We start from the raw sequence: 11,421 nt of genomic DNA, 5'->3' as shown, positions 1-11,421 counted from the left end.
TATTAAATCACAACAGTCTTTATTTCTTTTGTCTTACATTCCTTTACACATTTAGATTGTGTTGTAATAAATGTCAAGATTCGTCGATTACATACGCGTACGAAAATGTTTGTCGATTATGTTTGCTAACAGTAAAATTTCTTTTCATCAAACCGAATCATTTTATCTTATTTATCTTATAATTATTCATTTTTATCGCTAATTATCCAAGCATTATAATTCCTTGGTCACGTTAAACGCTAAAAAGAACGAAAGTTAGGACTTTTCGTTTAAACAGATCTAAACTTGAAAATTCAGAAACGATGCCACGTTTCTCCACTATTTCGCGCGATTTCGTATGATTTCGTATATGCGCATCGTTAACTGTAAGATCGCGACAAGATTTCACTTTCTGAAAACGAAGCTCGTTGATAAATTGCTCCATCACCTGCTATCGGAGCATTTACTACGCAAAGTCATCTTTCTCGAACTAGAATCAAGATGTCGGCTGACGCTTCGAAGCAGAAGACACATCGATGCTCAGATACGTTTCAAAGTTTTTTAATCTACACGTTATATTATACGGTTTCTGTGGCGATGTTGGACGGTAAAGAGAAGAAATAGGGAACGTTAATTTAACTGTTCGCGATGACTGGGCATAGAGAATTGTCGAATCACAAAGGATCGTTAAGTAATATCAAATAATATTAATTCGCAATAATTAATTGGCTTGGAAAGAGAAGATACCCTCCACTCTTTTTCGCTGCATTCCACTATTTGCGACCAGCGGGCAGGAGTGAGAGAGGAGTGAGAAAGTATCTCGGTGTTATTCTCTTTTTGTCTTGATAATAACGAAATTTTGTAATTCTGTGTCGGTATTCTAGACCGTTGGATTCGGGAAAAGAAAAAAATTAAAACAATATAGAAAAGTTTCTTTTCTCCTTGCTTAATTTTTTGTTACCCCTAACCCATAGGGTTATTATCTTTAACGATCGAATTAAATTTAACGAACGTTCTTTCTTTGCTTATATTATTATCATCATCATCGTTATTATTACTATTCTTATTATTATTCTTATTGTTATTATTGTTATTGTATCGAGGACAGATTTTGTCGGAATAAAGCAGTTTTCCGCATTATCCTAAGTCTTCCTCTGTACATTTTCTCCGTTCATTTTGTAGCAACAACGAAAAATAATCTAAAATTAATATTGTGATATTAATACGCTTTTTAATCTCTATGAATCTAGCTGGTACGATCGATATTCGATTCTGATTGACGTTGCGCCAAGTTTCTTTCACGATTTTAACCAAATTATTCTCTAACCTGTTTATCTTATTCGGATATGGGAGTGAAAATAATAAGACAAAGGGCTTGTTCGTCAGAAGATAATAACAATCATCGCAATTGGCCAGTCGAAAACACTTCATCCAACCCCGTCTATCTATTTGTCTACGTAAGATTTGAAACAACCCATTGTTTCTGCTAAATGATCTACGTAGGATTTCAAACAACCGACCGTGAATGTACGAACTAAAAATCTGATCTGAAAAACAACGCGTCGTGCTCTAAATAGACATAGTTGGCGAATATACCGCGGATGAGCAGAAAATATCGGAAATAAAAATATCAACGATGACCGTGTATCTGCGAATAAGAGACGGTATATCGTCAAGCTAACCTTGACCGTTGCAATTTCGCAGGTTCGTTTCATTTCGACCTACGTACACAAACGCATACCCGCACGTACGTTTTCCATGATCTCGTCAAGGGAGCCCAATCGCCTTTTTCCATTTCCCTGTTCGAGTCTGGAACTTGATATACAAAGATATAGAAAGTAACGGAATAAAATACAAACGAAATGCGAAATGCCTGCTAGAGAAGATCTACAGAGAGAGAGAGAGAGAGAGAGAGAGAGAGAGGTGGAACAGGGAGAAAGGGAGAAAGGGAGAAAGGGAGAAAGGGGTCGCGTCCGTGCCCGTTCAAGGGGAACGCCTCAAGCCTTCCTCTCGGTTGCGGTCTCCTCGAGGTCTGGGTCTTCGTTGATGATGGAAATGTCTCGAATCGAGGGTCTGCGTGCTTTCCAGCCCTCGGGAGATGCCGTAGGAACCGTGGTTTTCTTTAGAAGTTTCGGCCCTGTCAGCGAGATAATGATCGCACCGGCTGGAGCGGTGAGGAGAATCGACAGGACGCACATGGTCACCATAGTCTCGGCATAATACACCTGTTCCGGGTCATTCGGGTCCACCTTATCGAGAGTAGTCGGTGCAAGTGCAGCTTGCACGGTTGCCTTCGCCATCCAGGATAAAGCGATGAATACTTTTTCCTTGAGGTTCAGTTTCGAGCCGATTCCGACGAGAATGGTCACCATGATGCGAATTACTATACCTGCTAGCAGGCAGCTTACGCCCAAGTACACCGTTTTCCCCTCCAGTTCGTCGATCTTGATTTGAGCACCCGTTACACCGAACAGAATCGGCTCGCAGATCATCCAGAAGATCTCAAAGGCTGTTGCCACTGGGTTCTGCAAACAGAATGTGCGACGATTAGCGAGGTTCACGCGGTGCGACAGTAGCTAGCGGTAGATATTAGAATAGCTCGTATTCCGTTAATTGTATTTCTACAATTAGATTACAGCAAAGAGCAACAAGTAGATTATAGTAAAGGATAATTGTCGAAGTGGGACACGTAGGGCGATATATTTCAGAGATATATTTCCATGGCTCTGTAACGTTTAAAACAGTTCTTTTTTCCGCTTTATGTGTATAAAGACATTGGCGTAGTGAGAAAACAAAATATATATAGGAGCGCGGAAGGAGAGAACCACAAAGAGACAGAGATACAGCATAAAACCGGACATAGCTCTAACGTAAGAAATACAATAGATATAGAATAAAAGTTGCTCCGTTTCAGGCGGTCTGCGAATATCGACGCGACCGACCGCAACAACGACCGTACGCGTCGTTTTAAAGATATATCGTAAGTTGTATAGTTATCGTACTACGCATATCGCGTAGGTTATCGTTTCAACCAATATACGTATTGCGTGATACGTGATATACGTGATATACGTGACGTACGTGATATACGTGACGTACGTGATATACGTGATATGCGTGATATGCGTGATATACGTGATATACGTGATATACGTATATTAAATCAACAATTTTTCAATCATCGATCGTTTAAAAGCGTACTCGTGGGAAAACCTTTGAATAAAATAACGTGGATCATTTTGAAATTTCAGGGAACAACTAGACGGCTTCGAGTTTGTCGAAATACTCGTGATGTCCGCTGTTGGAGTTTTCGTTACTCGATCAGCGTTCGTTAGGCGTTCGCCGATCGTATCGTGAAAATGCGAATGGGAGAAAGAAAAGTGCGTCGAAAAGGCCAGGAGCTTATAGGAGTATCCTTTTACAGAATTGCGTTGCTCCTTGCGAGTCAGGCCCTTGGACTTTTCTACCATCGTTCCGAAGGACCACTTTCAACTCGACGTATGTTGGTGGGACAGATTTTAACGAAATCCGCTACAGTCGAAGAGGTATATCAAATTAACGTTAAAAGTAATTTCCCGTTCTGTGATCAACGAGAGAGTCCCCTGATAAAAAATGAACCAGCACGGCAGTGATTCGGGCGTAATTGCGCCATTTGATTTATGTACCTGGTAACGACCCCTGGGATCTTAGCGTGTCGCCAGTTTCTATATTATATCGTATGGACATTGATATTTTTCACAACGCCTTTAAAACTTGCATTAGCCCAGATCCAGCCCCGAAGCTGGATTATTGTTGTCACGAGAGTCGAATATTTCATAAAACCAACAACCGGCCGAAGAGCTTTCCAATCTTATGCGATAATGAAACTTTTACAAGAAACGATACACTTCCCGTAATTTAATACGATGAATAGGATTTTAATATGATGAACGTAATAAACGCGAAATATGTACCTATGCGAGCCAGAACTGATATAGTAGTTGATATATTAGCATAAAGCGGAAAATTATCCTCTCTCTCTCTCTCTACTTTACTCTACTCTTCTCTAATCTTTATACGCTAATTTTACCATGCATATCTTACACACATAATGCGTATAAATATTGGCTCATTTTAATTATTTAAGTCTAAATCGTTGAATTCTAACTACTATTGGGGTATAGTCGTATATATCCGAGCCAAATCATTCGACAAATACGACGGTGATTTGCTAAACAATTGTGACAACCGTGGCACGATTGTAAAGCGTAGTAAAGTATTGTAAAGCATTGTAATAAAGCCAAGTGGAGACGATAATATTAAATATTAAATGTACGTTTAATTTGTAAATATTAGAATATCAGAGTCAGTCGACACAGTTGGAATAATTTACCATATTGTAGTACCGATATCTCCTTGGTTGTAAACGTCCTTAATCGAAGTAAGACTTTTATCGAAGTATTTGGTTATTATCGTCGTAAATGCAATTTTAACAAACATAATGATAACGCACTTTCCTCGCTCGTCTTTCTCAGAGTCATTTTGTTACTTTCACCAATTAGCACGGAGTATCGTGATCAAATTCTTTATCGCGTCTTATATATGGATCGTTAACAGGAGTTTGAAATTTTCACGATAAAAGGAAAGGACAAGTATATATCGCTGGAAAGCTGAGCCCGTTGATAATTAAAGTTTCACGTTACAGGCATTTTCCTCGAGAAATCTCCGACTAAAATAGGCTTCGAATCTCTCATGAATCACGGCTTCTCGGTACGTGGCATCGCCACGATACAATTAGCTCGGTCTGGCTGGCGTCGTAATTCTTCCATTCTCTGTCATGATAGATCGTCAATATCATTAATATTTCGCCTTGGATATTGCGGCTCTTAATAACGTCGACTTAACGGCTTCGCTCTTTCTCGCTGTAAATCAACATCATTAATACAGCAGCCAACACGCTGTTGGCTTTATCGTCTCACCTCCAGTCCAACCATTAGAACGACTAAATAATTTCTCTGCATCGAATAGCTTCGGTAGAATAGCCGTACGACGCGTAGCGGTGGTTGTTTCCCCGTTGGAAAGTTTCCGTTCAAGTACGTATCGATATTTGTGATTTTCAGCGCGATATTGAAATTTTCGACACGACGCGATCCCAGCCAAGGATCAATTTTGTCGTACGTCATCGATAGAAGTCGACGCGACGCGACGCGATCGTAGTTGATTTCGTGTAATTGAATCGCGTCGCTTGTACGCCCGGTATGCGTTAATTAACGCGGTCCGATCGAATAAGTTAATCAGCGGGTGAGCGTTGCCATCGTCTTACCAGCAGCTAGCGTCGCTTTGGCGAGAGGCTTTTGGTATATCGATATATATCGGTATATATATCGGTATATATGGAATAATCGATCGTCGGTGGAAAAAGGCGAACGTCGTTGTATAACCCGTCGCATTCTTTTCATCGCCGATTCAGCGTCGCTTTGCCGTTTCGTCCCTTTTTTTCTTCGTGCACGCAAAGTCGTTCGTTTACTTGAGCTTCGTGGGACAGATAGCTTTCCGTATTCGCAAAACCGATACACACGCGCATTAGAACGTAGTGAGAAATTAGTTGCGCGATCTTTCTTATCTTTCTTATCTTTCTTATCTTCCCTTCAAAGACAGTCCGCTTCGATTTATCGTTTCAAAATCGCAAGCTTTGTCGAGAAAATGTCTCTCCGTGTATTATATACGCGTTGCTCGAACGAGAAATTGCTTTCGCGTACAACCTTGACACACTTGTACCGTACCGTTCCAATACCCATCCACCGAACATGGAGCCAAATCGAGAGCCGAGAACATAACTAAATCCAAGGGCTTCGTCGAACTCTAAAGACAAACCTTCCTCCTGTAAACTACCTTGGAAACCAGCAAACCCATCCGCAATTTCATCTGCTCGACGACGGATACGCCGCAAAGCCGTGCGTTTCTCTGCCTTTTACCTTAAACGGAAACAAACTTTGTTACTGCCAACTGCCAGCTGCCGCTGAGTTTAAGCTAACGGAAGGGGAAAGGGTTAGAGGTCGCGGTGCACGGGCAACTGTACGACGCCTGACGTTCCTTCTTGTCGCCAGCTTCCGGTTGGTCATTCCGTAAGTTTGGTCGCGATATTTCTCCCACGCGGACAGGTGATTCGTTTGTTAGCGATCCGCGTCTTTGTTTCCGATCTCTTTTAGAGATCGACGCGTTGGCTCGTTGGACGGAAAGAGAAACCACCGATCGAGGAAAGAGAAGTATTTTCTAGGAGTTGGCAGCGCTTCCTGTTTTCTTTTTAGCGTCGTTGGGCAAAAATTCGATTCAACTGGAGAAACTCGTCGCTTCGATAATCCTATTAAGTCTTTGCGATAGAAATGGGCAAATCGTTGTTTGATCGTCGAGCGCGTGTTTCGGATAACTTTTCTAGTCGGAGCATTTTTTGGTTTAGTGCAACGCGTCGAACGTTAGTCGAACGTTAGTCGAGCGTCGGCTGAATCGTTACGAGCCGCAGCTTGGGACAGCGCGTTCTATGGAATACGTTTACGGCGTATTAGCGGATATACGGAGGAACCTGGGACGAAGCTAGGGAGCCACTAGGATAGAGATACGCGCGGACGTACTCGGCACTAGATTAGCAAGCCGTAGAACATGTTCGCAGAAACACTAAGAGAGATAGAAGTGGCGTAGACGATCGTCGATGCGAAATCGAGGAGTTGCTAGGAAGTTGGAAAATAGCACGTACGAATCAGATGGGAAGCCGGGGAGCTGTTAGGAGGTTGAGAGAAACGAACGAACCTGATGCGAAATCGGAGCGTTAGGCTTTCAAGTAATTCGAGTCGAATTTATATGAGAACGGAAATATGTATATCGTAACGGAAATCGAGTGTACGTATACGATTGTAAGAGTGTAAGATTGTAGACTGATCTTCCTGCGATCTAATGTCTGACCCAACTAACGCCCGTAGAAAGAATAAACGAAGAGATAACGATACGAAAAATTAAATCTCTATAAAGCTGTTTCTCTGTATAAAAGTGAATTCGTCTTGCAAGAATGGAAAATTAAACGAAATTTCGGTTAAATATCGGCGTTAGATCGAGCGCTAGAAGCAGTGGAAAGTTTCAAAGAATTAGAACGTTAGCGATTTTCGCAGCGAAAGGGGCGCGTCGTTCTTTGTTCCGTCGCAGACGAATCAAATTTTCGCTGGCAGCCTTTCTGCCGAAAGCCTCTCACGTTGAGAAAACTTCGAAATGCAGTTTTCCCTCTTGCGTTTTAGCATAGACACCGCGAAGACGACGTTCCGTCCTCTCCAAACGTCGTTTAACGTAACTCGGATTTTCTCGTCGCTTTTCATCGAGGGACTCGAAACCGTTCAGGACCATTTGTCCTTTCATTAAGATTTAAGCTGTCGCGAGCGAATCGACGCAAGCTGAAAGCGTTTCGCGGTTCTCAACCGGACTCTTCCACGCGTTTGTAGTCGCGATCAACGCGAGGAAATATTATTAAAATGCTCGTCGGACGTCGAACGAGATCCGCACGTTGGAATCTTTTTAGTCGAGTTAGTCAAAGTGAGAAGTAACTTAACGAAACGAGAATCTTAGATTGGTTACGAATTAGTTGATAACTGCATGTATTAATATTCATCTTACAACCTGTTATTCTTGTCATATCGCTTCGAATCGCTATAATTATAGAATATTTTATATTACCATATTTTCACCCTGATAGTGCTCGATGCTTATTCGTAATCATGTTACAAGTTTTGCCGACGAAAGACCATGAATTTATCTCGCGTTTTCAAAAATATTTCATTAGTACTAAAAATTCAATTATTTTGTCCAAGAGAGAGAGAGAGAGAGAGAGAGAGAGAGAGAGAGAGAATCATTTTCATCCGATACTCGATTCTGTACATGTCGTCTGAAGCTTCGCACAATTTTTTCGAAAATCGGGTCGAAAAAAACTGTCAAGTACAGTTTGTGTTACTTCACCGCTCGTCTATCTAATTCAGACAGAAGATTCACAAATCACATTTCCATCGCTTATCGATCTCGTTGCCGCTACGAATCACTGGAGCGTCTTTAACGATCGCGAAATGTCCATGGAATATCGCTGGGATTACCGGAACGTCGTAAAAGCATCACGTCGCTCATAATACCGAGATTGTGCGAAATTAAATTAAATAAATCAATATGCGGCTGTGTTACCGTTAGGTAATCTAGATTGCAGGTAAACAGCGACGGTAAATATGGAGACTGGTGGTGCGACGTGCGAATTCCACGTGCCGTTTGCGAATGTGCATCGACATATTTCCATATTATTTGGATATGGAACGGGAGGAGTACGGGAGGAGTACGGGAGGAGTACGGGAGGAGTACGGGAGGAGTACGGGAGGAATCGGTTACGCGTAATGGTAAAACGGATCACGAAACTATAACTATAGTAGTAGTAGTAGTATTGAACGAGGATCGCGCATCCGCGAGTTGGAAACTTGGATGGATTTCAATTTCCACTCGTACCATTGTAAAATTCGTGTGACTGGAATAAAACAGAAGCGATGTTTGGCGATAAAGGCGACGGTCGCAGTTAACGGTTGACGATTTTCGCGAAAACGTTGTAAACAAACGAGAGAATGTACGAGGTGAATCGCGGTAAATATAAAAGAGGTAAATTTGCTTTATTTTACGAGAGAATAGACGCAGTTGTAGATGGAAACGCGAAAGCGGCGCTAGATGTGGAACCACGCGAGAACACCGATGGATTCGGCATCGACGTGACAGTCCGCGACAAGAAATCGTGGTATATTCGTCAAGTTGAAATCGCATTTCGGGCTGATGAATTTCGCGATCGGAGGATCAACGTTGACAGAACGGAGACGTAATCTGTGCATAAAGCGAAATCGTATTTCGATATTGACCGTGGGACCGCGACACAGGCTACGTGCCGAGCCTTCGAGTCGAAGGATTTACGAGCAAAGTGTGAAAAATATTAACAGGTTCGCCGTTACGGAATCGCCGGTCAACGGAAACGGATTTTTCCTTCGAGTTATGGGACGTGGCGATAAGCGACAGCGTACTTTTATCACCGTCCCACCCTGCTGCTGAACCGTTGGTGCTATTGAAAATAAAACGATCCGTGTAACGATAAAACTAAGTAAAAAGTAGAATTATCGTTAGCGCGTTATTGTCCGACGTTAAGAATAATTGTTTCAGTGCCGTCGAGGGAATAAAGGCGCGCAGTTGTACGACTGTGTCGATTGCTACACGCATCGGAAATATTTTCTTATTGATGGTTGCGGTTGTTTGAATTTTCTGCCGAATGATCTTGCCTCAACGACGATAGATATGAAAGATCGCACCGGTTAGCAGCGGTGTCCGCTAACAAGCAACTTCAACTTGGATTTTCAAGATTCGCCATGGCCGATCCCCAATACAGCGGACGGTATACATATTTAAGAAATAGTTTGAGAGTTTCCGCTTTGAATCGAGAGCATAAAGACGCGATATATTTCGCTACACTTTGGTTTCCAGCAAACTACGTTTCATCGCGTTTACCAGTTGCGAATTGTAATACTGTAAATTTCTTGTTTCACGAATCAATTATCATAGATGCTCCTTTTCCTACGCGTAAAACCGTTGTCACGTTTTCTCGTTTTCTTCGCCTTTTTAAGAGTCGCCCGACAAGTAGCAGCCCCTTTCAAACTTTCCAACCCGTCTAGCAAAGGTAAGTTGGAATCTGCTGAAATTTCTAGAATTTTTAAACAAACGTATTTATTTAGACTCTTAGCTCGTTTGCCTTTTCGATCGCATTTTTCTCAAGTATACGTAACAACAACAATCGTCAAGTACTCACCTACCTACTTACCGTACAGATGTATTCCCTTTCGTTACTTTTACTCTAGTCGACTAGGTTTTTCTCTCGGCTATCCGAATTGTAATAAAAGTTAACATTTAAACTTAAAGTTCTTTCGCGTTCTATACGTTTAGTCTTTTTTCAGTCAGAGTCTTCTCGCATACGTATAACGATTTCCCTGGGCTTTGTCAATACTTTCTTTATTTTATTAATGCCAAATATCTCATTCAGATAGCTAGTAACGAATTAAGAAATCGTCAAAATGTACAGTCATTTACCGATGCGTGGATTCCGAAATTGTGGCGGTTTTGCACGAAATAAAATATAATTCACGAATTCACGAATACAATTGACGAATAATCAGCAATACCGAGAGCCCGATAGGTTGGTCGTATACCTTACGAAGAATGTATCAATTGTACGCAAGTGTCAGTCCAAAGGATGGATGCGAGCATCGAGAATCATAATTTTGAAATAATGTAAAACACGAATGTCGTCGTTTTGTCTACTAATTATCGACCTTCCATTACACGTATTTAGCCCAACCGGCGATCTCGAAAAGCTTTTGCTGCATCCGCAGTTATTAACACGGTATTGTTCCCATGTTAGTCACTTTCCATGCTTTAACCATTTCCACGCAATTTAACGATCGAACGAAAGCTTTCTACTCTACAGGTTGTCAATTGTGCTGAAATCATTTTGTCCCAGATAAATAAAATAATAATATCTTGTTTATGTGATCGACGATCTCTTCCCCGAAGATATCATCGATTTGAGCAAATTTGGGCAAAATGTACGTAAATGTAATATATAATTGCAGAATATTTGTAACGTGCGTAAACACTTGGCAATTACATTTAAAAATTTGCGAAGACAGGAATGAAAATTGTCCCGAAAATTGTTTAGAAGCAATCGTCGGTTGTTTTCACGCGATACGAAAAAATGTATGGCGATCGATTTAAAATTATAACGTGTTATCATTGCGCGAAGACGATTGAACATGGATAGTGGCAAAAATGGCGAACATGGCGAAAAGTAACTTTGAAAGAATAACTTAAACGTATAAGAGATTGACCATGACGTTATTCAACGCCTCGACCTTTAGATCGATACGGTGAAGCCTATCGTGGATGATTGTCTTAAAATCTATTGGCACCGGAATATGACTGTTACAAGGAGAACGTTTATGATCCCGAAGACGTATTTTCGGTGAAAAATGGTGTATTACGATATTCGAAGGACAGTTTTTATCCAGCTGGTATCGGCGTAGCGAAAAACGATCGATCTTTAGTCGCGCTAATCGTTGGAAATAAACGACGAGGACAGCATCGGTCATAATGCGCTGGCAATATCTGGCCACAGTCGCGTCACGAAGAATACGTGCCAGCTGGTGAGCGCGACATACCGATGGCTACGTGTCCAGCAACCCCGACGTTCGAAACGAACGCCGCGCCGTCGGCTTGAATATTTCACGAACGCCAGGGATTATCGCGACCGCCTCGTGAACGCCGACTTCTCGACTTTCCAATCGTTTTGCGATTCTACGACGGTTTTTCGTTTCTTTTCGTAGCGTTCCGAAGTCTGTTTTTAGGTCTAGCCGGTTGCTT

The 11,421-nt window shown here is 41.7% G+C and overlaps 1 protein-coding gene across 2 annotated transcripts in view; it reads right to left on the bottom strand.

Moving 5' to 3' along the window:
- Positions 1-2: 2 nt before the first annotated feature.
- Positions 3-11,421, bottom strand: part of Nha1 (Na[+]/H[+] hydrogen antiporter 1) — a 92,431-nt gene continuing 81,012 nt past the window's right edge. For both annotated transcript variants that reach the window (XM_033336162.2, XM_033336154.2), the window contains exon 6: positions 3-2,504. In XM_033336162.2, coding sequence (XP_033192053.1) covers positions 1,977-2,504 — 528 coding nt within the window. In that variant the 3' untranslated portion in view covers positions 3-1,976. The remainder of the gene's footprint in view (positions 2,505-11,421) is intronic.

Source organism: Bombus vancouverensis, chromosome 7 (genome assembly GCF_051014615.1).
Source record: "Bombus vancouverensis nearcticus chromosome 7, iyBomVanc1_principal, whole genome shotgun sequence".
Lineage (NCBI taxonomy): Eukaryota > Metazoa > Arthropoda > Insecta > Hymenoptera > Apidae > Bombus > Bombus vancouverensis.
The sequence above is the reverse complement of the archived record's forward strand: the minus strand, read 5'-3'. Positions and strand labels throughout refer to the sequence as shown.